At 32.9% G+C, this 24514-nt stretch overlaps 2 protein-coding genes across 4 annotated transcripts; one reads left to right on the top strand and one right to left on the bottom strand.

The window, feature by feature from the left end:
- The first annotated feature begins 1190 nt into the window (after positions 1–1190).
- SAR3 (SUPPRESSOR OF AUXIN RESISTANCE 3) lies at positions 1191–5701 on the top strand. Of its 3 annotated transcripts, none has more exons than XM_078978153.1 (6): positions 1191–1376; positions 2134–4547; positions 4615–4738; positions 4819–4967; positions 5031–5131; positions 5218–5701. In XM_078978153.1, the coding sequence occupies exons 2-6, from the start codon at positions 2175–2177 to the stop codon at positions 5411–5413; spliced, it is 2943 nt and encodes a 980-aa protein (XP_078834279.1). In that variant the 5' UTR covers positions 1191–1376; positions 2134–2174; the 3' UTR covers positions 5414–5701. The 3 variants fall into 3 exon arrangements, with proteins under 3 accessions (XP_078834279.1, XP_078834278.1, XP_078834282.1); XM_078978152.1 differs by having other exon boundaries at positions 1191–1381; XM_078978156.1 differs by having other exon boundaries at positions 1192–1381; positions 5034–5131.
- Positions 5702–18590: 12889 nt separating this feature from the next.
- Positions 18591–19747, bottom strand: LOC145048809 (deSI-like protein At4g17486). The gene is made up of 3 exons (XM_078997426.1): positions 19440–19747; positions 19064–19351; positions 18591–18984 (listed from the first exon to the last, which is right to left on the bottom strand). The coding sequence occupies exons 1-3, from the start codon at positions 19576–19578 to the stop codon at positions 18719–18721; spliced, it is 693 nt and encodes a 230-aa protein (XP_078853552.1). The 5' UTR covers positions 19579–19747; the 3' UTR covers positions 18591–18718.
- Positions 19748–24514: the final 4767 nt, after the last annotated feature.

The raw sequence follows: 24514 nt of genomic DNA, 5'->3' as shown, positions 1-24514 counted from the left end.
TACTTATAGCAAAACCGGTCACGATTCTAAAACTGGTTCGGTTCCACAAAAAACCAGTTAAAAAATCGGAACCGGTTTTTAAAATTTCGTAAGTCACTCATATGAAATCAGAAACTTGATTTTTTTAGAAGGTAATTTAGTGTTTTTACTCTATTTTAGACTATAAAAACATATTTTTGTTAAATATTGAATCATATACAAACCCCAAAAGAAAGCATATCAATACTGCGTTTTCTTATGTTTCAACATGTTTTTTTATTTTGTCCTGCTTTTTAAAATACCGTAACCCACTAATAAGATATCGAAATTACTTGATTTTTTCCACAACATATAATATAGTGTTTGTACTTCATTTTAGATCGTAACAAATCATATTTTGGTTAAATATTGAATCATATACAAACCCTGGAAGACAACATATAAATGCTGCGTTTTTTCTGTTTAAGTATGTTTTTTTTTTTTGTTTTTTTTGTTCCGGTTTTTAAAATACCGTAACTCACTCATATGAAGTCGAAATTACTTGATTTTTTTTTGCAAAATGTAATTTAGCGTTTGTATTTTATTTAGACAGTAAAAAAAAAAAAAATCATATTTTGGTTAAATATTAAATCATATATAAGCCATGTAAGACAACATATCAATATTGCATTTTTTTTTCAACATGTTTTTTATTTTGTCCCGGTTTTTAAAATACTGTAATTCATTCATATGAAGTTGAAAATACTTGATTTTTTTTTCAACATGTAATTTAATGTTTGTATTTCATTTAGAATGTAAAAAATCATATGGTTAATATTGAATCCGATACAAGTCCAGAAAACAACATATCAATGCAACGGTTTTTTATTTTTTTAATATTAAAGTTTAATTGTCTTTTATTTTTTGGAAGCCAACTAAACTACATGTATGTATTATGAATTGGATCATTATTAGCTTCACCTTATTTATAACTGGTTATTGTTTAGAAAAATAACCGAAAAATCGGAACCGAGACGGCAACCGAAACCTACGGTCCGGTTCTAAATCGGATCGAGTTCTTAAAATATCCAAGCTTAACGAGCGTCTTCATGGGTAATATTTCGTCCTAGCCTTAGGCCCTCTCAGCCCTCATAAGGGCTTACTAAACATTGGGCCTGAAATAAGTTGGACACTGATCCATCAATTCCGTACATGAAAATTTTCATCACCAATGTCTTCTTCCAGTTCCCCCCACTGACACTGAAGCTGATTTTTTAATTTTCTGTCTAGGGTTTCTGCTTTTCTCCCCCGATTAATCTCCGGTGATCTATCCGTCCAGCGTACCGACTTACTATCGACGGAAGCTGATTTTCCAAAGACCAGCGTCGTGAAGTCATACATTTTTCGCCGACTTTGTGGTCAGGTACTGCCCTCTTTTTGTTCAGCTGAAATGTCAAGTAGTCTTGGATTTTTATCGACAGTATGAGCTTTCCTACTTTGCAAATCAAACTTTAATTTGTTCCTTTGTTCGTGCATTTTATGATGTGGCTTTGAGCTTTGAGGCTTGCTTTCTTTCTTGTGAGAAAATCGGCATTAGAATTTATTTCTTTAACTACTGAAGTATCAGGTGTTTTCCGATAATTAATGATTGTATGTCTTCTCCAACTTGTTGATTTCGACTTAGTCTCTTGTTTTCTTCGTGCATTTTGGTCTGGTCTGGTGATTTAGGGTTTTATTTTCGTTATAAGAAGGTTTCGATCGGGCGTATGCCGTAGTTGTACTCGTACTATTTTTTTAAAGAAATATCTCCGTTTCATTTGACGTATTTGAGGTATGTACTCCAGAGGAATCAAGCCACAAACTATCATATGGTACTAGCTGTTGTCTTCAAACCATAAACCCCTAATTGTCATCCTGCCACCACAGCTACACCTGTAGTAAAACCTTAAGTTCCCTGTCACAAGGGCGGATTTAAGATACTTGGCGATAATCAAGTTTCTTGGTTAACTCAGTGATTTGATTTCCCTGGTCTAGATGCACTAATCTCTGGTAGTTTCTACAATTCAGGGAGCAATTTTTTGTTTCAGATCTACAGTTCATGACCTGTATTGCTAGTCATCGTTACTCTTTGATTTTATTTCTGTTCTTACACCTTCTTTCTTATGCATTGATCAGGAGCTTTTGAATAACTAGTGTGCACTAAAAAATACTTCAAAATGGGTGTGGATTTAGATGCTCTTGTTGCTGAATCCCAATTCAAGAAAAGAAAAGTAACATTGGATGGCTATAACGGTTCTTCACCTTGTTCAATCTCACGTGAGATTCAAACTTTCTTACCTACTCTTCAAGCTTCTGATTATTTTACTGAACCTTGTTTGACCGAATTGGTCATGAGGGAACTCATGAACCCAGGTCATTCCCAAAGGGTTCAAAACTTTACAGTTGGTAGATATGGTTATGGAAAAGTTAAGTTTTTTGGAGAAACCGATGTTAGATGGTTAGATTTAGACCAAATTATCAAATTCAAACGACATGAGATTGTTGTGTATGAAGATGAAACTACCAAACCTGTAATTGGTAAGGGACTCAACAAGGCTGCTGAAGTAACACTACTTTTACAAATAACCTCCATGAAAGACCAAGTAACAGAGAAGCTGAGGGTAAGTGCAGAAAGACAAGGAGCAAAGTTTATCTCTTTTGATTCAAACAAAAAAGAATGGAAATTTACAGTTCAACATTTTAGTAGATTTGGTCTGAGTGATGATGAAGAAGAAGATATTGCAATGGGTGATGCCGATTCTGATTCCGAGGTCCAAGAACCGATTCCAATGAATGATAGTGATGGTTCTGATCCCCACCTTCTCTCTCATTCTCTTCCTTCTCACCTCGGTCTTGATCCTGTTAGAATGAAGGAAATGCAAATGGTGATGTTTCCTTATGAGGAAGATGAACATGAAGAATTAAATGAAAGTTTTTCACACCATAAGCAACACATAAGATCTCCAATACATCATCCTTCTACCAAAACAATCCGAAAAACTCCATTAGCTTTACTTGAATACAATCCTGGTAGTTTCGGGTCAACCCCAAACGGGTCAATTTTATTGACCCAACAAAAGAAACCCCTTCCTTTAACAATAACAAAAGTTCAAGGGTTCAAAATGGAGATAAAGGAAACACCAGTGACAAAGAACTACTCACGAAACATAGTTGATGCTGCATTGTTCATGGGTAAATCATTTGGTATAGCATGGGGTCCAAATGGCCTCCTTCTTCATTGCAATTCTTCCACAATAAATCTACAAAAAGCTGCAACTGATAATGTTGTCAGAGACGAAAACAACAAAGTACGTGAAGAACTTATCGATTCATGCTTCGATTCTCCTTTAAACTTTCATAAAGAACTCAACCATGAAACAAAGGAAGTTGTAGTTGATGATTACAAGATAAAGATTCAAAAACTTGTATGTGATCGTTTCTCACTTTCTCATATATGTCGAAGCTATATATCAATCATTGAGAAACAACTAGAAGTACCCGGATTATCCCCTTCCAAACGTGTCATGTTAATGCACCAAGTTCTTGTTTGGGAGCTCATAAAGGTTCTTTTCTCTTCAAGAGAAATAAGCTCATTAGATCCAGACATGGAAGCACTTCCTTTGATCCGAAGAGCAGAGTTCAGTTACTGGTTACAAGAATCCGTAATGCATCGTGTACAAGATGAAATCAGTTCCTTAAACGACTCAAATGATTTACAACATTTGTTTTTGTTGTTAACTGGAAGACAACTTGATACAGCTGTCGAGCTCTCTGCTTCACAAGGAGACGTGAGGCTCGCGATGCTGCTAAGCCAGGCTGGCGGGTCAATGGTCAACCGGTCCGATCTTGACCATCAACTTAATCTCTGGAAAACCAACGGTTTGGATTTCAGTTTCATCGAAAAGGACAGGATCAAGATATTAGAGTTGCTTTCAGGTAATATCCATGAGGCTTTAGGAGACATGAACATTGATTGGAAAAGATTTCTAGGGTTGTTAATGTGGTATCAGCTTCCACCTGATTCTGATTTGGTTACCATTTTTCAAACGTATCACCGTCTTTTAGAAAACGGGCGGGCCCCGTATCCGGTTCCGGTTTACATAGACGAAGGGGTGGTGGAAAACGGTTGGACCCCGGGTAATGACCGTTTTGACCTTGCGTATTATCTTATGATTCTTCATGGAAGTGAAGAGCGGGAGTTTGGTATTTTAAAGACTATGCTTAGTGCGTTTGCTTCAAGTCATGATCCGCTTGATCACCATATGATCTGGCATCAACGTGGTGTTTTGGAAGCTGTTGGGACATTTAGTTGTGATGATCTTCATGTTCTTGATATGGGATTTGTTTCACAGTTGTTGTCTTTAGGACACTGTCATTGGGCAATCTATGTTGTCCTCCATATGTCTCATCGTGAGGATTATCCGAATCTGCAAGCTTGTGTTATTAAAGAAATATTGTTTCAGTATTGTGAAACATGGAGTGGTCAAGAAAGTCAACGCGAGTTTATTGAGGAGTTAGGGATTCCATCAGCTTGGATGCATGAGGCCTTGGTGAGTTCTTTTCTATTAGACAATATGTTTGACTTCTTTTGAGGTTTATTGTATTTGAATTGTGTAGGCTGTATATCATGGTTACTATGGAAATTCCTTAAATGCCCTTGAACATTATCTTGGATGTGGGTTTTGGCAAAAGGCACATTCGACCTTCATGAGTGTGGTTGCACATTCTCTGTTTTTGTCAGGTAATCTGTTTTGTGACATTAATTTTTTTTTTTGGATAAATTTGAAGTGATTTGTTTAGTTAACATTCTTTACAATTTAGGGAAACACTCGGAGATATGGAGGATTGCGACTTCAATGGAAGAACATAAATCAGAAATTGAGAATTGGGATGTTGGGGCTGGAATTTACATGACATTTTATACCCTTAGAATTAGTTTGGAGGAAGATGATGATGCAATGACTGAAATGGTATGTTAACTAATCTATTTCTTATAATTTATATTTTTCATTCTATTAACTTTTCTAGTTTAGCAGGTTTCTTTAAAGAAGAAAAACGACGAGTGTAAAGAGTTCTTTAATCGGTTGAAAGAGTCCTTGGCAGTTTGGGACAGCCGTTTGCCTCTTGATGCTAGGTACTTAAAAAAAAACATTTTGTTTTTTTGGATTTTGTAAATAACAATATGTAAATTGTTTTTTATAATTAAAAAAAAAAATGCAGAATGGTGTATGCAAAGATGGCAGAGGAGATAAGTGATTTGCTTGTAGGGGATCCAGGGGAAGGGTCAAGCATTGAGGATAAATTGGAGTGTTTCAGTACCATATTTGATTCACCAATCCCTGATGACATTCTTTCATGCCATTTACAGTCTGCAGTTTCTCATTTTGCATTGCATCTAACAGAAGCAGCCTCTTAATTTTTTTTTTTTACACAATACCAAAATTGCCCTCCCTCCTTTCCTTTGTGTGTGTGCTGTTTTTGTAAACATGATTTTGTAATTATTGATTGGCATTACAGTGAACTAGGTTTTTGCCCATATAGTATATCTATCTCTACTTTGAAGATTTGTTAGAGATAACTGTTTTTCAAAATTTAGCTGTCAGATATGTTTTATGTATGTGGAAGGTGGCCACTGTTCACTAGTTTGTATATCTTATGCTTAATTCTTCTACAAGTATTCACATGTACTTATTTAATCTCAGAAGTATTGCCAAAGTTGTTGATATCTTGAAATTAGTAACTGATGTGGATCGTGGTTGAAGTTTGGTGTTAGGGTTTATTTGATGTGTAGAAATCAAAGGTGTTATGCATAATAGGTTCATAACTTCTATTCTCCAATCTTATACCAGGTAATTTTAAATCATTGTATTTCATTACGTTTTTCATTTAATTTGGAATGTATATGTATGCTTTTAAATCAATATGAGTTTGGGATTGACGTTTGTCTGTGGTGTAGAGTTAGGATTAGGATTACTATTTATGTTTCTTCAGCTACAAACCTATGCTATTAGTTATTATGAAATTTTATTATATGAATTTTGTCATATAATCATTTTTTAACTCACCTCTTCCAAAATTCCAAGGAATTACTCAATTTTGATCCCAAGGAATTCATTTCCATCTTTTTTATTTCTAAATCTGATTTGATATTAGGCTTACCGTTGAAAGTATAAATAAGTATATTTATCAAAATATGATGTTATAGTAAAGAGAAATGAAACTATATTTAAACTCTTCTTCTGTAATAGCATTGGAAGTATGTTGATATTTATTATATCCCCCCTTTGTGTCCTTAGTCCAATGTTTAAGATAATTACAAAAATAAGATTTCTTCTAATTAAACTATATTTAAACTCTTCTCCTGTAATAGCATTGTACTTGAACTCGGTCCCATTGAATGGTTCTTTTTGTGGTTAATGATAATTGCATCATATTTTATATTTTATTTCTATTGCAACTAACCACTTTAATTTTCAATCTTACTAACTCATTATTTGTTTTATACTAACCTACTTCCATTTAGTAGTATGTTCACAGTTGGTGTTGTAAGTTTTCCTTTATATATCCTTAAGAATTTTTTTTTCTCAGTTAGTTATCAAAATGCATTGCTATTATCAATTAAGATGTAAGTACATTGTTATTATATGCAAAGAAGTAAAGTAAATTGTAATTGTTGGTTAAGAAATGTAATTTGTTGTTATGAGTAAAAGCAAGAAATAAAATTGTTTTTTTACAAGAATTTTGTGGAATTACATTTAATTAGGCCTCTCGCAGTAATCAAAATGTAATCAACATATCTTGGGTGAATTTTTAAGATTCTTAAGTGGCCTTAAAGTCACAGTTAGATGTGTATTTAAGCCATTTTACCTCAAAAGGCTAGCAACTGATGAGCTAATCCCGGATGCTCAAGCTCCAAGCAAAACTCCAAGGGGTCCACTTATTCTTCTCCTTCACAAAGCACCAACAAACACTCTTTATGGCTCAAAACTCTCAAGAACACACTAGGGTTTCGATTTCTGGACTAGGGAGGTGGAGGTTGTCTAAACATGACCAAATGAGGCTATCATAAAGCTTAAATAGGATGCAATACCTTAGAAATTAGGGTTTCATAATCCACACGTACACCATACGTACTTTATGTACGCCCAACATACGTGGACTGAATGCGCGATCAAAATCAGGCTATTACGCTAAGCGTACCATCTAGTACGCCCCAAGTACTAGCTTAAGGACCAACTTTGCAAACTTTTTAGATAAAGAGGTTAAATATGAAACTTACCAAATTCAAGTGTTACAACAAATTTGTTAAAGTTTGGATTTATACACATGATTTCTTCTTAAGTTGGTGTACCCAAAACCTTGATGATCTCTATAAGCTAGTCAACAACGTTTTCTCCCAAATATAGTAGTTGTGACAGAGGGTTAGGTTTGTTGTGGAGCATTCACGGGAGAAGGGATAGACCAACTGTTTTTTGTGGCATTTTTCTGCTGCTGAGGTCCATTATGGCATTGTTACTAGGACATCAAGTAGGTTGCTGAGGTATATTGTTGTGGCATTGTGGGTGCATCGTTGAGGCCCAATAGGCAATTGATTTGACTAGAAAAAGGCTTTCTACCGATCGACTTGGCACTTATGTCGTGGATTAGAGGGCCCATATGATGGAGTAGTTGGCAAAGGGGTACTGCCCATATGACAATTTTGTTTTGTCTTGGGGCTTGTGTTGGTTGTAAGAAACCACCAAAACCATTGTTTTGACTGTCTCCATTGTTCCTACCTTAGTTTTTATCTTCACGTAACTGTCCTCCATGAGAGCTAGTAGAATAGAATTATCAACAACTATAATGGTAGGTGATGACGAGTGATTTGATTAAGTTCTACGAGATACTCTGAGAGGAATATAGTTTATAAGACTAGAGAGAGGTTTAAGGTGTTGTTTTACACTTACCGTGATACACAAAATCTGCGAACCATATGTGTACTTCCTCTATGGTGGTAGTGTTGTTTTTATTTATTTATTTATTATTTTTTTTTTTTACCATACTTAACCACCAAAATCATAAATAATACATCGTTTTTGTGTCGCTATAGTGTCTCACACCTCCACCTTTGGTAATGCATATGTTGCTCATTTTAAACACCTCTACCTTTGGTAATACATATGTTGCTCATTTTGAACATTAATTCAAAGCAACTATATGTTAGTTAGTAAATTATTTTGAACATGACGATCAATAATATGGATCACTCGGTGTATTTAAGGTTGTCATTGAGAAATTACAGATAATTTGCTGGTTATTTTAGTAAATCAAATGTTGTAGTTGCTTGTAAGAGGATAATGAAACTCCGGTGGTTGGAGGGTTTGATAGGTTGAAATGACTCTTTATCCAACAAGAGTCGGTTTGAGAATATCGAGAAACAATACAATGATGACATTCCTTGCCATTCTTCTGTGGTTGGGCGGAGGAGAGAAATAGAGTAATAAGAATATAAAAATAGTTCGTTGATGAGAAAACCATTTTATGGCATTTATGGTGGTCGTGGTGGTTCCCGTGTTTCTTATGCTTGTGATAAGCGGTTACACAAGATGTTGGCAAAAGAAGGATATAGAAAACATAATTATGACATAAATGAACTAGGAAAATGAGATGGTTTAGAGTTTGGAAAACATGGATGAGAAGTTGAATAAATTAACCTTGTCAATTTAGTAGGTCCACCATCATTGTCGTGGTCGATGATAAATAGATAATGGTTGCCAAATGTGATGATTCAAGAGTTGCTATTTCTTGTAGTAATACCATCATGCCCTTATTCATTTACCATAATCCAAGCAGAACCGATGAGTTAGAAAGAATCAAACGGGATGATTCAAGAGTCGTTTTCTGTGACATTCCTATTTTCACGGCAAAAAAAAACCGATTTTGTTTATGCTTTATAAAAATCAGAGTACTTCTTTTAATAAAAATGTTGTGGAATTTGTTACCAGTAAAACATAATAAAAACGTTATCAAAGCGTTTCCGAAGAAATGAATTTTTATTCATTTAAAAACATTTGAGATGTCATCGTCAATATAGAAACATAAGCATAAACAGAACTTACTTTCATTTACACTAGTGATCTATTTCTCTTTATTCTCCCAGTGTATAGTAACTTCGTATCGATACATGTGATATAAATAAGCTTGAGTGGGTCAGGTTGAGAAACCTGGTGAGTACATAGGGTTTTCAACCCACAATAATATAATTATTATGTTTAAACATTTAGATAATCAACCCAATTATCCATCCCCATTATCTTTTTTATTCTACCCTAAGAATTCAACTATTCCTCGTTTATTTATTCCTAAGGGTTATCCTAAGGAATAGGTACGAAATTTATCGTTTCCAAGGTTTACTCAACAGACACTAAATTCATAGTTACCAAGCTTTATCTCGTTTATTGACAGTATCGTTTCCGAGACTCTTCTCGCAATACAGGTCAATGGGTTTTATCTCGCTTATTGAAAATATCGTTTTCGAGACTCCTAATAACATTACTATATTGAAACATAAGCTATACTAAAGATTGGGTAGACATAGCTCACTTACAACGGGTTTTCTCGAAAACCGGGCTTCGCCAGAGCAGCGTTCCCGAGCCGAAAGGCTCTTTTCTCGGGGATTCGGGAGCCTCGGAGCTTCCTTTGGGTGCTAGGGGGTTTACCTAGACTTTAGGGGGCTTAAGGGAGGCTAGTGAGAGAGTTTAGAGAGAGAAAGTTGAAGGGGAGAGGTGTGGGAAATGAGAGAACCCGACACCTCTATTTATAGGGTGAAATCATGATGGACTCGCCGAGTCGGTTCAATGACTCACTGAGTCGGTGCCACGTGTCATCACCTGATGGCTTTGCTTGGGGAGAAAGCCTTGGCCCATATTCAGCCACGTGACCCCTTTTGCAGCAGCACCCTACCGACTTCTAAACCCCATAACTTTCGAATACAAGCTCCGTTTTCGATGTTCTTTATATCCACGCGTAGGTAAAAACGAGATCTACAACTTTCATTTAGACTCCGTTGGCTAATTATCGACCGATCTTAAATTTAACAGTAGGACGAGTTTAGACTGTTAAATGACTGCGAAGAATTCGTAACTCCTTCATACGGACTTCGTTTTCGTCTGTCTTTTTACCGTTGAGTTCCTATTTATGAGATCTTCAACTCTCATTTAGGTTGCGTAAGCCAAAAACCGCTCGAACTAAAATTCGAGTTTCGGGCCGTGCAATGCTAAGCCGAATCTTAGAAAAATCATAACTTCCTTATATGAAGCCAGATTTGAGCGTTCTTTTTTTTTTTGTATGTTCTCGGTTTAACATATACTACAAATTTGGTTTAGATCACTAAGGCTAAAAGCCATTCCATCGTAAATTTACTATTTACGTCTCCCGGTGCCATGTCGGTTTTGCCGTAAAACTTCGACGAGTCATAACTTCTTCGTTATAACTCGGATTTCGGCGCACTTTATATGTACGAAACCCTTGAGACATATTCTAAAACTTGGTTAAGATTACTCACTTTAAATAATATTTTGTCGAAAAGTCGTTTTCGACCCCTATTATCTCTAAATTGACTAGCACGAATCTACAGGGGTTACATTTTCTTTGCCTTTAGATAATGGTTGCTAAATGTGACGATTCAAAAGCCGTTATTTCATCTAGTGATACCATCATGCCCTTATACATTGACCATAATCCAAGTAGAATCAGTGAGTTGGAAAGACTCAAACTTTCTGAAGGCAAAGTGCTTGTTTGGAATGAGATACACATTCTTAGACTTCTTGTGACTTCAACATAATTAGCTTTTTTTTAGAATATATTTGTTGTATCTATATCCTTGAAGGCCATGGAAATTGTAAATTTATTTGCTTCCTAACTTGATCTGGAATCACCTATTGACTATCTCTATAGATGCTCCTAAAACCTCTTGCTTGAAGTTGAAGATATGAGGTAATGGTCGAACATTTGGTAAAAGAGCATTAGTTTGTAATTGCTTCATGGATAAAAGCATTCTAATGAAGACTTTGTGTGTATTGTAGTAGTTGAGATGCAAGATTAATTTCTTTTGGAGGCATCTGCTTAAGAAAAATCTTGTGTCATGAGTGAGCTTTTATTTGAGGAAACCTAAAATTGTTGTAGTTTGGATTCATGTGTAACACCCGTAGATTCGGGCTAGTCAATAATAAGCGTTAAAAAACGATTTTTTTTATTATGTAGGATAAATAATCTTAACCAAAGTAATAGTTATGGTCAACAATTGTAACCTATTTGATTTAATAAAGAAGAATTATGTGAATATTATATGTTTCATGATTATTATAATACAATAAAATAGGAAAAATCAGTCGAATTCATAAGGAGTCGGATTTCTACGAAATTTATATTTTCGGGATCGGAAAGACGTGTACTTTCAAAATATTATATATATATATATATATATATATATATATATATATATATATATATATATGCTTATATCATTATAAAGATATCGACGATGCGGTCGTTATAAGATAGTGTTGAATATTTCGATATTAGTTTAGTACATATATCATTAAATCTATTTAAAATAGTATTATAAAGGGGTGTATTGTTGTTTAAATAACTATAAGGCCATTAAGTAACTATAGAGGGTAGTTTTTCAAAATTCAATTAATATAAATAAGATCCTCTAGGCTCTCATATTTCTTACATCATTCTCTTGATTCAAGAGTCTTTCTCTTCTTATCCACAGAGCATTTCAGTCCCTCGTGATTCGACTTCTCTTTCTGTAGTTTTAGTATAGTAAGGTGAGCGCTGAAGCGCTGCAAGAATATTTTTTAGAAAGATTCAGTGACGGAGTTCTGCCCCTGTAGAGCCCGACTCCTACCTAAACCCCCCCTTGTAAGTAAGTTATGCTTACCCTACTTTAAGTATAGGTTATGTTTAAATTTATTATCGTTATTATGAACTTATAAACTATATATATTATATAATATAATATATAAAGTGTTACTATAATATTTTTTTAACTATTCGCGGTATGGGGAATCTGATTTAAAGGGTCGCATAGGGTTGTTGGATTTCAGAAGTGTTACATGCCAAAATGGTCCTACCCTCCGGTGTTTTATGTTTGGCCCCTGTCTGTACATAGTGGTTGAAAAGTATTTTTGTTTAACACTTATAATGCAAAATCGCTCGTAATTAGTCACGATAAATATTAGACTAAAATCTAGTGGTAATAATACTAGGTTTCGACGAAAGAAATTATATTGTTAAGAAGCAAAACGCTGTCCAAGTTGGAATCACCACTTTAACAAGTGAGTGCATAGTTACTTTCATCTTACACATAGATATGAAGTATTTAATATAAATTACGTGCTATGTGTGCATATTATATGTGTTTTTGATATCTATGCTGGATGAACGATTTATGCATGTTTTAAATGATTTAAATTGTATATGTATTTTATATCTATGAAAATGTTGGGTAAAACATGGGTAGATGAAATAGTTGATATGTGATAAAATGATGAGGGACCTCAATGTTTAAGATGATCTAGCCATCTAGTGAAGTATAGATGACGACCACAGACTATTCTTGACAGTCCAGTGGAATGCTAGCAGGCTCATAACTTGTAGGTGTTTTTGAACTACGTATTCACTAGGTATTTTTGAACTAAGTGTTCACCAAATGTTTTGAACTACGTGGTCATCATATGTTTTGAACTACGTGGTCATTAGATGTTTTGAACTATGTGTTCACCAGACGTACCCTGAAAGACCTTGGCAGCTATGGACTTAGTGCCTAATAGATAGCATTGACAGCTATACCATAAGCAACGATGGACTTCGTGCCTATTCCTTAGGACAATCCTTAGGAATGAATATTAAGGTTTAGATGATTCTTAGGGAAGATACTTAAGAATAAAGAAAATAATGGGGATGTGTAATTGGGTTAATTGTTTAATGATTAAACATAATAACTTTAATATTGTGGGTTGAAAACCTTATGTACTCACCATGATTCATAATTTGACCCACTCAGTTTATTTGTATCACATGTGTTAATATGAAGTTATATTACACTGAGAGATTAAAGGAGATGTAGATCACTAATGTAAATAATATATTTATCATGTTTATACTTATGTTTCTTTATTGACGATGACATCCCAAAGTTTTAATAAAAACAAAATACATTTATTTGGAAATGATTTGATAATATATTTATCATGTTTTTCTGGGAACAAATTCTGCAATATTATTCTTTAAAAAGGATACTCTGATTTTCAAATAAGCATAAATAAATTTTTTTAAATGATTGTGAATTTGGGGATGTCACATCATGCATCTGATTTATTCTCAAGTTGGTGTATCCAAAACCTTGATGTTATCTACAAGCCAGTCAACAACATTTTTCTCCTGGAGATACCAGTTGTCCCAGAAGGTTGAACTTGTTGTGATAGAGTATTCATTGACGAATGGTTGAACCAACGGTTTTTTGTGGCATTTTGCTATCGTTGAGACCTGCTATGGTGTTGTAGTTGGTTCATTCGAATGGGATGTTGATGACTAGAGTTATGGGTTCATCTCTACGACCTAGTTAGGTGATGAGGTTGCTTGGAAAGAAAGGATTTCTACCAATCAACTTGCTATTGTCACATTAATCGTATGATGTGGTTTCCATCAAGGAGTACCACATATGTTCCCATCCTTGTTGTCTTGGGCTTGTGTCGGCACCATAACCATTGTTTCGACCACCTACTTGCTCCTATTTCCGTTTTCTATCTCCATATAAGTGTCCTCCATGATAGTTAGTGAAATCATAATTATAAATAGCTAGAATAGTCAATGAGGAATAGTGATACAAGTGAGTTCTTCGAGATGCTCTTATCGAGATATTTTAGAAGAGTAGCAAAAAGATCAGGGTGTTGTTTCCCATATACCATGATACATAAAATCTTTGAACCATATGTCTACTTCCTCCATGGACTGGGTGGTTGTTTCCCATACTTGATCACCAAAATCATGAATAACCCACATTTTTTGCATCACTATAATGTCTCGTACCTCTAAATTTCATTATATATATATATATATATGTGTGTGTGTGTGTGTGTGTTGCTCGTTTCGATCATTAATCCAAAATATAAATATGTTTCTTTGTGAAATTTATTTCTTTTGAACATGATGATTAATAATATGGATCATGTAGCTTTTTGCAACCAACATTGACCAGTTACATGTAATATGCTTGTTATTGTGGTAGATCAACCGTTATACTTTCTCGTTAAAGGAGAATGAAACTCTGATGGTTGAATGTATTGGAAAGTGTAAATAACTCTTTATCTAATATAAAGCGATTTGAGAATGACGAGAAAGAACAAAATAACGGTTTTCCTTTCCATTCATTGGTGATTGGGCAGAAGATAGAGATGGAGGACATAGTGAGTATAAAAAGGCCATTAATGACAATGCCATAAAGTTTTATTTTACAACGCTATGATGGTCATAGTGGTTCCCATGTTGCTAAAGCTTGTTATGAAGGGTTTCATAATCTGTTGGCACTGAAGATGGATATAGAAAACAAAAACACAAAATATATGAAATAAGAAAATATGATGGCGAAGAGTCTCACTAAGATGGATGGGGAAGTGAACAAACTGACCTTGTCAATCTTAAGGATTCCACCATTGTTGTTGCAATGGTCGGTAATAAAGATATAATGGTTTCCAATTGTGATGATTTAATAATCATTATTTCATGTGGTGGCCCACCATACTCTTATCCGTTGATCATAAGCTAGATAGACCCGACGGGTTAAAAAGAATCAAACTTTAGAAAGGAAGATAGATCAAATAGAATCAGCTACATGTTCTTTGATTTCTTGCGATTTCAAGATCATTAAATGTTATTTATTTATTTATTTAGTTTGTAATATATTTGTTGTCTCTATGTCCCTAAAGGCTATGGAAATTGTAAATTCATTTGCTTCCTAACATGATCTGGAATAAACATGTTGACAACCTTTAGAGATGCTCTTAACAACTTTGTTTGAAGTTGGAGATAAGAGATAATGGTCGACCATCTAGTAAGTGATCATTAGGTTGCCATATCTCATAAAAGAATAGATGTGTCATGGCTTCAAGTACATTGCAACAAAGACTTGGTGTATATTGTAGTAGTCGACATGTAAGGTTAATTGCTTCTGGAGGCATCCTCTTATGACAAACTTTGTATCATGGGTTGGCATTTATTTGAGGACACCTAAAATTATTGCAGTTTGTATCCATGCATCTAATTTCTTCTTGAGTTGGTGAACAACATTTTCTCCCGCAAATAATGGTTGTCTCATAGGAAATTTGGTAAGAATTCAACGACTTCCTACAAGTATGTTGATATCTTCGGTAAGGGTCTTCCATCAACATTGTATATCCAAAAAGAGCCCTTATGGAGAGAGAGAGAGAGAGAGGGGAGAGAGAGGGAAAGAGAGATAGAGGACTCCAAAATATATAAAGACATATATGATCATATTACACTGATTGCGATACACTAACAACCCCCCTCCCCCACCCCCACCACAAAAAAAAAAAAAAAACAGAGGATCATTGAGTTAGGCAAGGGATGTGTCAAGCCATAGGGGTGAAGACGCTTGCTCTAATACCATGATATATATATATATATATATATATATATATATATATATATATGTATATATATATAGACACACACACACAAGCCATAGGGGTGAACATGTTTGCTCTAATACCATGCAATATATATATATATATATATATATATATATATATATATATATATATATATATATATATATAAGCAAGCCATAGGGGTGAAGACGCTTGCTCTAATACCATGATATATATATATATATATATATATATATATATATATATATATATATATATATATATATATATATATATATATATATATATATATATATATATAGACAAGCCACAATGATGAAGACGCTTGCTCTAATACCATGAATATATATATATATATATATATATATATATATATATATATATATATATATATATACTTATAAAACTAGCATTTTTTCTTGAATCTCATGCTTTCTTAATTATGATTTAACACTAAAAAGTTTTATAACTTATATTATGTTTAATTATCATTTAGTGAAAAATTTACTATAAAAAGGTCAATCTTTTGGGAAGACATGCATATAAATCATATACAAATTTAAGAAAGAAAACCAACTAAAAGGTTTATGATGTTGGGTGGAGGTTTTATGACCACTTGTGGAGATATGTTATTATATTATGGTTTAATCGTTAATATATTGATTATATGTTATATAGGGAGATGTCGAAAATATTTAATAAAATGTTTTAAATGTGTGTATGTGTGTGTGTGTTTTGTAATTTTACTGTTTCAAAAAGATACTTAGTTAAAACTCATACATATGTTATACTTTGCATCTCTCTCTCTCTCTCTCTCTCTCTATATATATATATATATATATATATATATATATATATATATAATAATAATAATAATAATAATAATAATAATAATAATAATAATAATAATAATAATAATAATAATAGAGGTCAAAACACTTCAACCAAAATTCATTTAAAATCTAATGTTTCAAATGTTTTTTAATAATGATTGTAAAAATTTCAACATGTTTTACTTAATTGATTGATTAATAAAAATATTAATGTTTTGAAATTCTTAACTCTTAAACTTATATTATTTAATTTGTTAGTTGACTAAAATAATTTTCCTACATAAAGATAAATTTTTTATGAATGGTTATTTATATTTGTTTATGTAATTAGAAAGCAAGGTGTACATAGAATGACTATTTCAATTTCACATAAGAATCGATACCACTAGAGATGTATGTTGTCGTTAACCGGTGATAGGAGATCCACATACCATTTTTAATTATTTATATTAATGCTTAGTAATATCATTTTATATTCCTAATCACCTTAATTTTTTAGGTACAAATAAGTAAGAAGATTCTCGGCGCACCAACATAAAGTCAAACGTACGCCTTGCAAAATATGTAATTAAAATTAAATATCATATTTACTAATCGACTTATTTTAAAACTCTTGATGACATTTATGTATAACGATATATTTTGTATAACTTCATTCTTAATTTCAATGTTTAATATTTGAAAGTTCATATATGAAACATTGGATGTTTTGGTGTAATATAAATAGTGGAATTCAAAGTTTCTTAGTTCAATATTGTTAATTAATAGCTCATTCAAAACAAATTATTTCTTATTTTATCCAAAAAATATTATCGGACATAAGAAAAGTAGTTTATATTAATGTTAATACAAAAACTTATAATATATATTGGATATTATAAAAGTAAAAGTAAAGTTTATAAGGTATAAACTATATTAGATAGTATCAAAATATAAATTGATGAATTTTTATGTTATTTAATAATTCGGTTGATGCCTAAAACATGACTAAAAACGTAAGTTTAAACATATTTCTATTTTTTCCATAATTATTTTAACCACTTAAATGCATTTTTGCGGAACGTGCGAGGTTACGCTTAGTGTGTGTGTGTGTGCGTGCGTGTGTGTGTATATATATATATATATATATATATATATATATATATATATATATATATATATATATATATATATAGTCTAAGATTGTCTCTCCAACATGATTCTTTATGTCTTTATATGTTAGATTCTCTATTTTCGCCATAATAACTCTTTTGAACAGTTAATATAGGACTTCACATATGAATTCTTTTAGAGAGTTAATATGAGACTCCACATATATCTTACATGATATTAGCGTCGACACTCTCATAATTTAATGCATCCTTGACCTGACATCATCAAAGCTCCATCTCTAATGGGGAATGTTAGTGTATCTCATATTGGTGTCACACGGTCTCTTATATCTCTATATATGTTGAAGTTTCTTCTCTTTATATTGAAATTTAATATGAGACTCTTACAAATAGCTTACATAATATCATAAAAACCCAACAAAATTATTCTTAATTTAAAAAAAAAAAAAAAAAAAAAAAAAACTGCTAAAGAATTATTTCCTATTATAATCATGAAACCTGAATATGATCTAATTGTGCTAGATCTGGTGTTGACGATGTTACTTTATAAAAGCTAGTTTCATTTAAAGGTGTTTTCAATTCGAGTTTGAATAATATTAAAGGACTCAAAAAAAACCCGACAAAATTTATTATTAAGTCATGTATGTCATTGTACTTATATATGTTTGAGCTCGGATATATTAATCTCGCTTTTATACTTAATTTCTGTTGGAATAACATGATAAAAAGTTGTAGGTTACCACTTACCATCCTTATGTCATTTCCTTACGATTGTTTTTGTTGATTACTGTTGAATTTATAGTTATAGTTACCTTTTATACTCGCGTCACATTTCAGAAAACGAATTTTTTTTTTTGATAATGTGATGGTATATTATTTCGTAGACGATGAGTAAAGACATAACGTTCATTTGTTGTTTGGATTTTATTCGTTTGATATTTGAAGTAATAAGAAATCCAAATAGGTATCGGCCGTTGTTGAAACAAAGCTTTATTCGTTTTTGCGATTCTCGGATTGCGATACAACGATATTCATAATTTAGAACAAAAGAGAATAAAAAACAAGATTGATTAGTAAGAAACGCCATTCGATTCTGATAAGATTAAGGTGAAGAAGACGGGGAATCTAGAAGAAAAAGTGAAGATGGAGGAAGAATAGATCTTGTTCCAAAGCTTCTGGTCAAATCAACCGGAATCGAAGCCAACGACGTTGATTTTTCAGAAGACCTTGATCTTGAAGATGAAGTAGACCTGCCTGAGCGACTCCTCAGTTTCTTCTTCATCTCGTCTCCATTATACGACTGATTGTCTTCTATTCCGACTTTACATGACCTTACACTCGCCGGAATTATACAATCGCAAAATAAGCCTGTAAATACAACGCCGATAAAATGTCAGGAATGAGTATCGTTTGATCGATACAAGTAAAACTGGTGAATTGAAGTTACCGATTCTGGCGAGACGATTAACCCAACTCGGTATAGGATTTCCGGTGAGTCGGAGACAAGCATCATTACAGAAATGATTGCAGTTTCTGGTGATGAGATTGTACGAAGTTCCTTTGTATTCCTGAGCAAGCTCTTTCATGAATCGCCGGATCTCCCGCAGACTCATCTCCGTCCATCCGATCAGAATCTGCTTTCTGAACGTGAATCCTTGGCATCGTTTTGGTTCACCTTCGAAGATTCCAGTTGTCGCATGTTCATGAGATCCAAATGCGTACTCAACTCCATGAACTACAATTAAGCATTACGAATTAAGCTACATATGGAGCTCCTACTTCATCAAATCAACTACTAACAACATTGAGATTTGAGATCAAACCTTGAACGCCGGAATGGTAGGCGCCGAGGCCAAGCCAATAAGCGCATCCGTTCATGGAGGTAAGATCATAGACATTCAGGTAAACCGGAACCGATCCAGCTTTTCTACACCTTATTGAATTTCTTCCTCTGCACAACATTTTCTGTTGAAACCGACTGATGTTTTCAAAATTCGAATGAATGCATCAAATAAGAAAAGAGGTGGAATACGAGAGTGTGTGTATGAAGCTTGATGATGAGGAAGTTGGTGCCACCGGCGACATATAACCGCCGAATCGTCTGCTTTTGTGGCGGACCACCACCATTTTTTATTTTGATATAAAAAAGTGTACTTTAATAGATTCCAAATTTTGAAATTTATATATATTTTTATGAAGATAATGTATATTTTTTGAACTCATATCTACACCGTAAGTATGGTTGGTAATGAATGCTCTTGGTTTGAAGACGTATTAGATTCGAGCATTAGTGCATTACTCATGTCTCAAGGTCGAATACGATATAATAATATATATATTTTTAAAGTCACTAGTCAACCACTTTGAAGTTGATAGTTAATGTATGATTTAAATCGTTTGAAAGTTCAACCGACTAATTTTACCTTAAGGAGCTATACAAGTATAATGACCTTCTGGTTGCTTGTATATATAGATTTATAAAAGCGTAGAGTGTTAGTCCTCAACTGCAAATATGGGCCACCGGCGTAACAAAATTGGTTCGGCTTGTAGGCATAGACACGTGCGAATGTGCATGAATGTGGGTGTGAGTAGGGGTGAGCGTCGACGTCTGTGTGGTTTTTTATTGTAGGCGTCGGATTAAGCATACATGTGTAGGTGTTAGTGTGATAATGGGTGTGCCAATGGAGATAAGTGTGTGTATGAGGGTGGTTGTTTTGGTGTGTGTGTGATAGTTGAGGAGAGATGATAATAATTTATTTTGATTTTAATGATTAAAATAAAAAGAAGATGAACAGATATATTTATCTTTTTAATAAAACATATCAAATTAAATCTAACATTTTTGTGTTTTTAATAAAATATTAAAAAAAAATTACAAAAAAAAAAAAGATATTCATTTGATATTACAAACCAAACACTATTTTTAATATAATTAACGTTTCAACCCTTCCAAATTTCTTCGAATCCCAAAATGTAGTTCTTAATTCCAAGAATAAGTTACATAAATCATCCATTTGGTTTGGGTTAATTTATTTATTTCGCTGGTATTTTCTTTTTTTAATTTGGATCATCTCTATGATTTGTCTATGATTTGACTTTGTTACGAATTGTATTCCTGTCATACATGATAGTACACTTATGTGTTCATTTTAATTAATTTTTTTTTATTAATAAATTGGTTGTGAGACCAATGTAATACTTGAGTTAATTTTTTTTTTAAAAAAAGTTAAATATAAATGTCAAAATATTTGAGAATTTTAAATTTATAAGAAAATAAAAAAAATAATGAATTGTTATAATTGAAATATTTTTTATCTTTTAAATTTAAATAAATAAACAAAAGAAAGTAATGAACTTTAATTTGGATATTTTGAAATTAAAAGGTAAGTTCGTTAATCAAATTGATATCCATTTATTACTATATTTATTGCAATATATTATGTTGAATTTAATAAAATAAAAAAACTCATAAAATGATATCTGGAAAAAAAAATTCAAAATAACCACAAAATAACATTTGGCAAATTGAATGAGAGTGTGATATATGACAAAAAAAAATCATTTATTAGAGTAGATTAAATAGAAAAGAATTATGGCCCACAACAAAGGCCCAATTCTTTTTTCTTTGTCTCTAACATCCCTTTAAAACCATTGACAACCACGACTTGAAGTTCAACAACTACGACCACTTTAAATATGTGGCCACGACAACCACCGAAATCAAATTATGGAACCCATGATGACTCTGAAACCATTGATTTCTGAAATACAAATTTTAATCCCCCAATCCACTCACTTTTGAAACCATCGAACTTTGGAAATTCAACATCCAACAACTAAACCCTAGATCTTGTCGCTGCCTTGGTTGTTTTCCGATAAACAAAAAGTCATTTTTCTGTAATCTTTGCTCTACCATAAAAAAGCATGTTACTACTACCATTTTTTGTTTTTCATCAAGCTTAATATGTGGTAGCATTACGGAAATCTCTATCGAAATTGAATAGTGAAATGCTTTATAATGAAAATGGGATATGGATGTGTTACCTATATGAAACACCATAGTTCTATCGGTACCCAACTGAAAGTCCATCATCGCCTACCTAAAATGTCACACCCCAAAACCGAAACGGCGGAAACGTTCGGGGATGGAGGACGTCATGTATAGTATCATAACAATGCAAAATAGTAAACAAGCAACAACATCATCCATTGCATTAATAGTAATAACTGATACAAGTATGTTCTTTCATAGTAATAAGACATCAAAAAAAGTAATCAAAATGAAGGACGAGTCTTGAACACGCACAGTCTTCTCAAAACCTGGTCGACTGTACCTGTCTACTGATGACCTGAGAATACAAGTTATTTTGAAAGTGTTTATCGGTATAAAAGCTGGTGAGTTAATAAGTATTTAGTTTCATTGTTTGTATGAAAATGTTTGAAGAAAATGTTTGTAAAATGTTCAATGTAAATGTTTGTATAAGTAATTGTATCTCCTAGAAAAATCATATATTTTCTACTAAAAGTAGTCTTCTACCAAGGCATCAAAGTTTTGTATGTTTGTTTGTTGTAAAAGTGTGTATTCTTCCCAAGTGTGACTATCATTAACAAAATATAGTTTATACATTACCGATTATGTGAAAAGATCACAAAATGAATGCAATGGGAAAAATATTAAAGTACTGTAGTACTGTATTATAATAACCATTGTTGTACTTATTGCCTTAAATCGATTTGTTTAAGGTATAATGTGATGGCTAGTTCGCGTACTAAACGTTCTCCCTGTCAAAAGATTTTGGGAACCAAACGCGAATTGGCAAACCGGTGGTTGCATCGTGTACATCCACATTAAAGTTATATGATAATGTATACCCAATTTAACTATCATCTTTTGTTTAGAAAAATGAGTTAGTGATTCATTGGTATAATTAGATCTTGTAGTTGTTGTATGCTATAGCATCTTAGTATGTATTGTTTCTCGTTATAGTATTCTTTATCTGTTTCTCATCATAGTATGTTTATATAGTTTCTCATAATAGTAAGTTCTCTTAGTTTCTCATCATAGTATATTTGTATAGTATTCTCTTTAATGTACTTGTATATGATAGTATTCTCTTAATGTACTTGTATATGATAGTATTCTCTTAATGTACTTGTATATGATAGTATTCTATTAATGTACTTGTATATGATAGTATTCTCTTAATGTACTGGTATATGATAGTATTTTCCTAAACTATACCTATAATAGCTTACTAGTAATCTTTGTGATTTGAATGAATGAAGGTATACCTTTGCTACCCAATGGCATTGAACTATCTGATAGTATTTTTATATCTACATATGTATACATAATATATATTTAAGATTTAAACGACATTCAGACAAATAACCGATACTCTCAGGCCACATCCAAACAAGGAAAAGTAAATAAAGCGAGTTAGCAGTCCTAAGTCCTTTAAACATTACTTATATAGTTATACATATATAGACATGCATTTGACAATATATAACTTTAAAAGAGGTTTTGTAAAACATTTGAAGAGTAAAATAATAAACATTGATGACTTGATGTCAATTTATAAAACTGATTAAAAGTAGTTTGTTTGAAACACAGTTAAAAATATATGAAATCTATTGTTCGAAACACAGTTTGAAGTATATGAAATCTATTGTTTGAAACACAGTTAGAAATCACATGTGATTGATTATATAACTATATATTTTCTACTTGTATCCCCCCCCCCCCCCATAAACTTATTTAAAATCATTTAAAAGATAGATTAAGGGGTATGAACTCACGTGATAGTGAGTGAGGTGAATGAATGATCGGTAAAGGATGCTAAGTGTCAAGTAAAGACTTGAGCACACACGGATCGTATTTAACATATAATGACACATATATGATTACAATTAGTATTTAAACAACTAATTAAACAAGTATAGACACCCTAGAACATGGACAACACTTGGATTCAAGTGTTATAAGTACAAAAGAGTTGCGTCTAAGGGTTGTAGGGCTTCACCTTGGAGTTCACGGCCCATGGTAATTACCACATGAGTTTACGGCCCAAGGGCTTATGGCCCAATGAGTTTACGACCGTAAACTCATGGTAACTAATACCATTTTGTGTTTTAAGGTCTTACAAGTCAATATGAAGTGTCATAAGCTCAAGTCTAAGCCTTAAGAAGGAGTGGTGGCACAAATGCACCGCTTAAGAGTGTTTACGGCCCAAGGAGATTGCCTTGGCTGTAAACACCTTGTGTTCTTGAGTTTTTGATGATTTCAAGGGGTAAAATAAGTGATTCAAGCATTAACACAAGCTAGGGTAAGAGTACTTACAATATAGAAGCTTGTTTGGGTGTTTAAGGCTCAAGAACACTAGTGTGTGTTCTTGGTGAAATGAAGTACACTTGAAGATCTAACAAAATGGAATGATTTTATGGATGAAATCAATGGAGTGTGCTAGATAAAGAGATGTATCTGATGGGTTTTAGTCATAAGACATCCTATGTGCTCATACAAACCCTAATGCTTGGATCTAGGTTTCTCTATTGTACATGCTTTGAATCCAAGACTATAAACCCTAATTCTAACATATGGAAATCGACATTAACATATAATTAGGTTTAAGATATTACCTTGATTGTTATGTAGCAATAACAATTCTAATTCCTCCTTGAATTGCTTTGGAAGGCTTAGAGTCACAAGTGTCACTCCTCTAATGGCTTACAAACACCATAAGCAAGAGGATGAAGAGGAGAGAGGTTGGAGGCTGCTAAAACGTGTGTAAACCCTTACAAGAACATTAGCCACGTTTTTAAGCCTTAAGGGTTCTTTATATAGTTGGGCTATTAGGGTTATCTAAAAAGGAAACCCTAATTTGGATGCTTAAGC

Source organism: Lactuca saligna, chromosome 1, assembly GCF_052625555.1.
Source record: "Lactuca saligna cultivar CGN05327 chromosome 1, ASM5262555v1, whole genome shotgun sequence".
Taxonomy (NCBI): Eukaryota; Viridiplantae; Streptophyta; class Magnoliopsida; order Asterales; family Asteraceae; genus Lactuca; species Lactuca saligna.
Note: the sequence above shows the minus strand (reverse complement) of the source record. Positions and strands in the feature narration are given on the sequence as shown.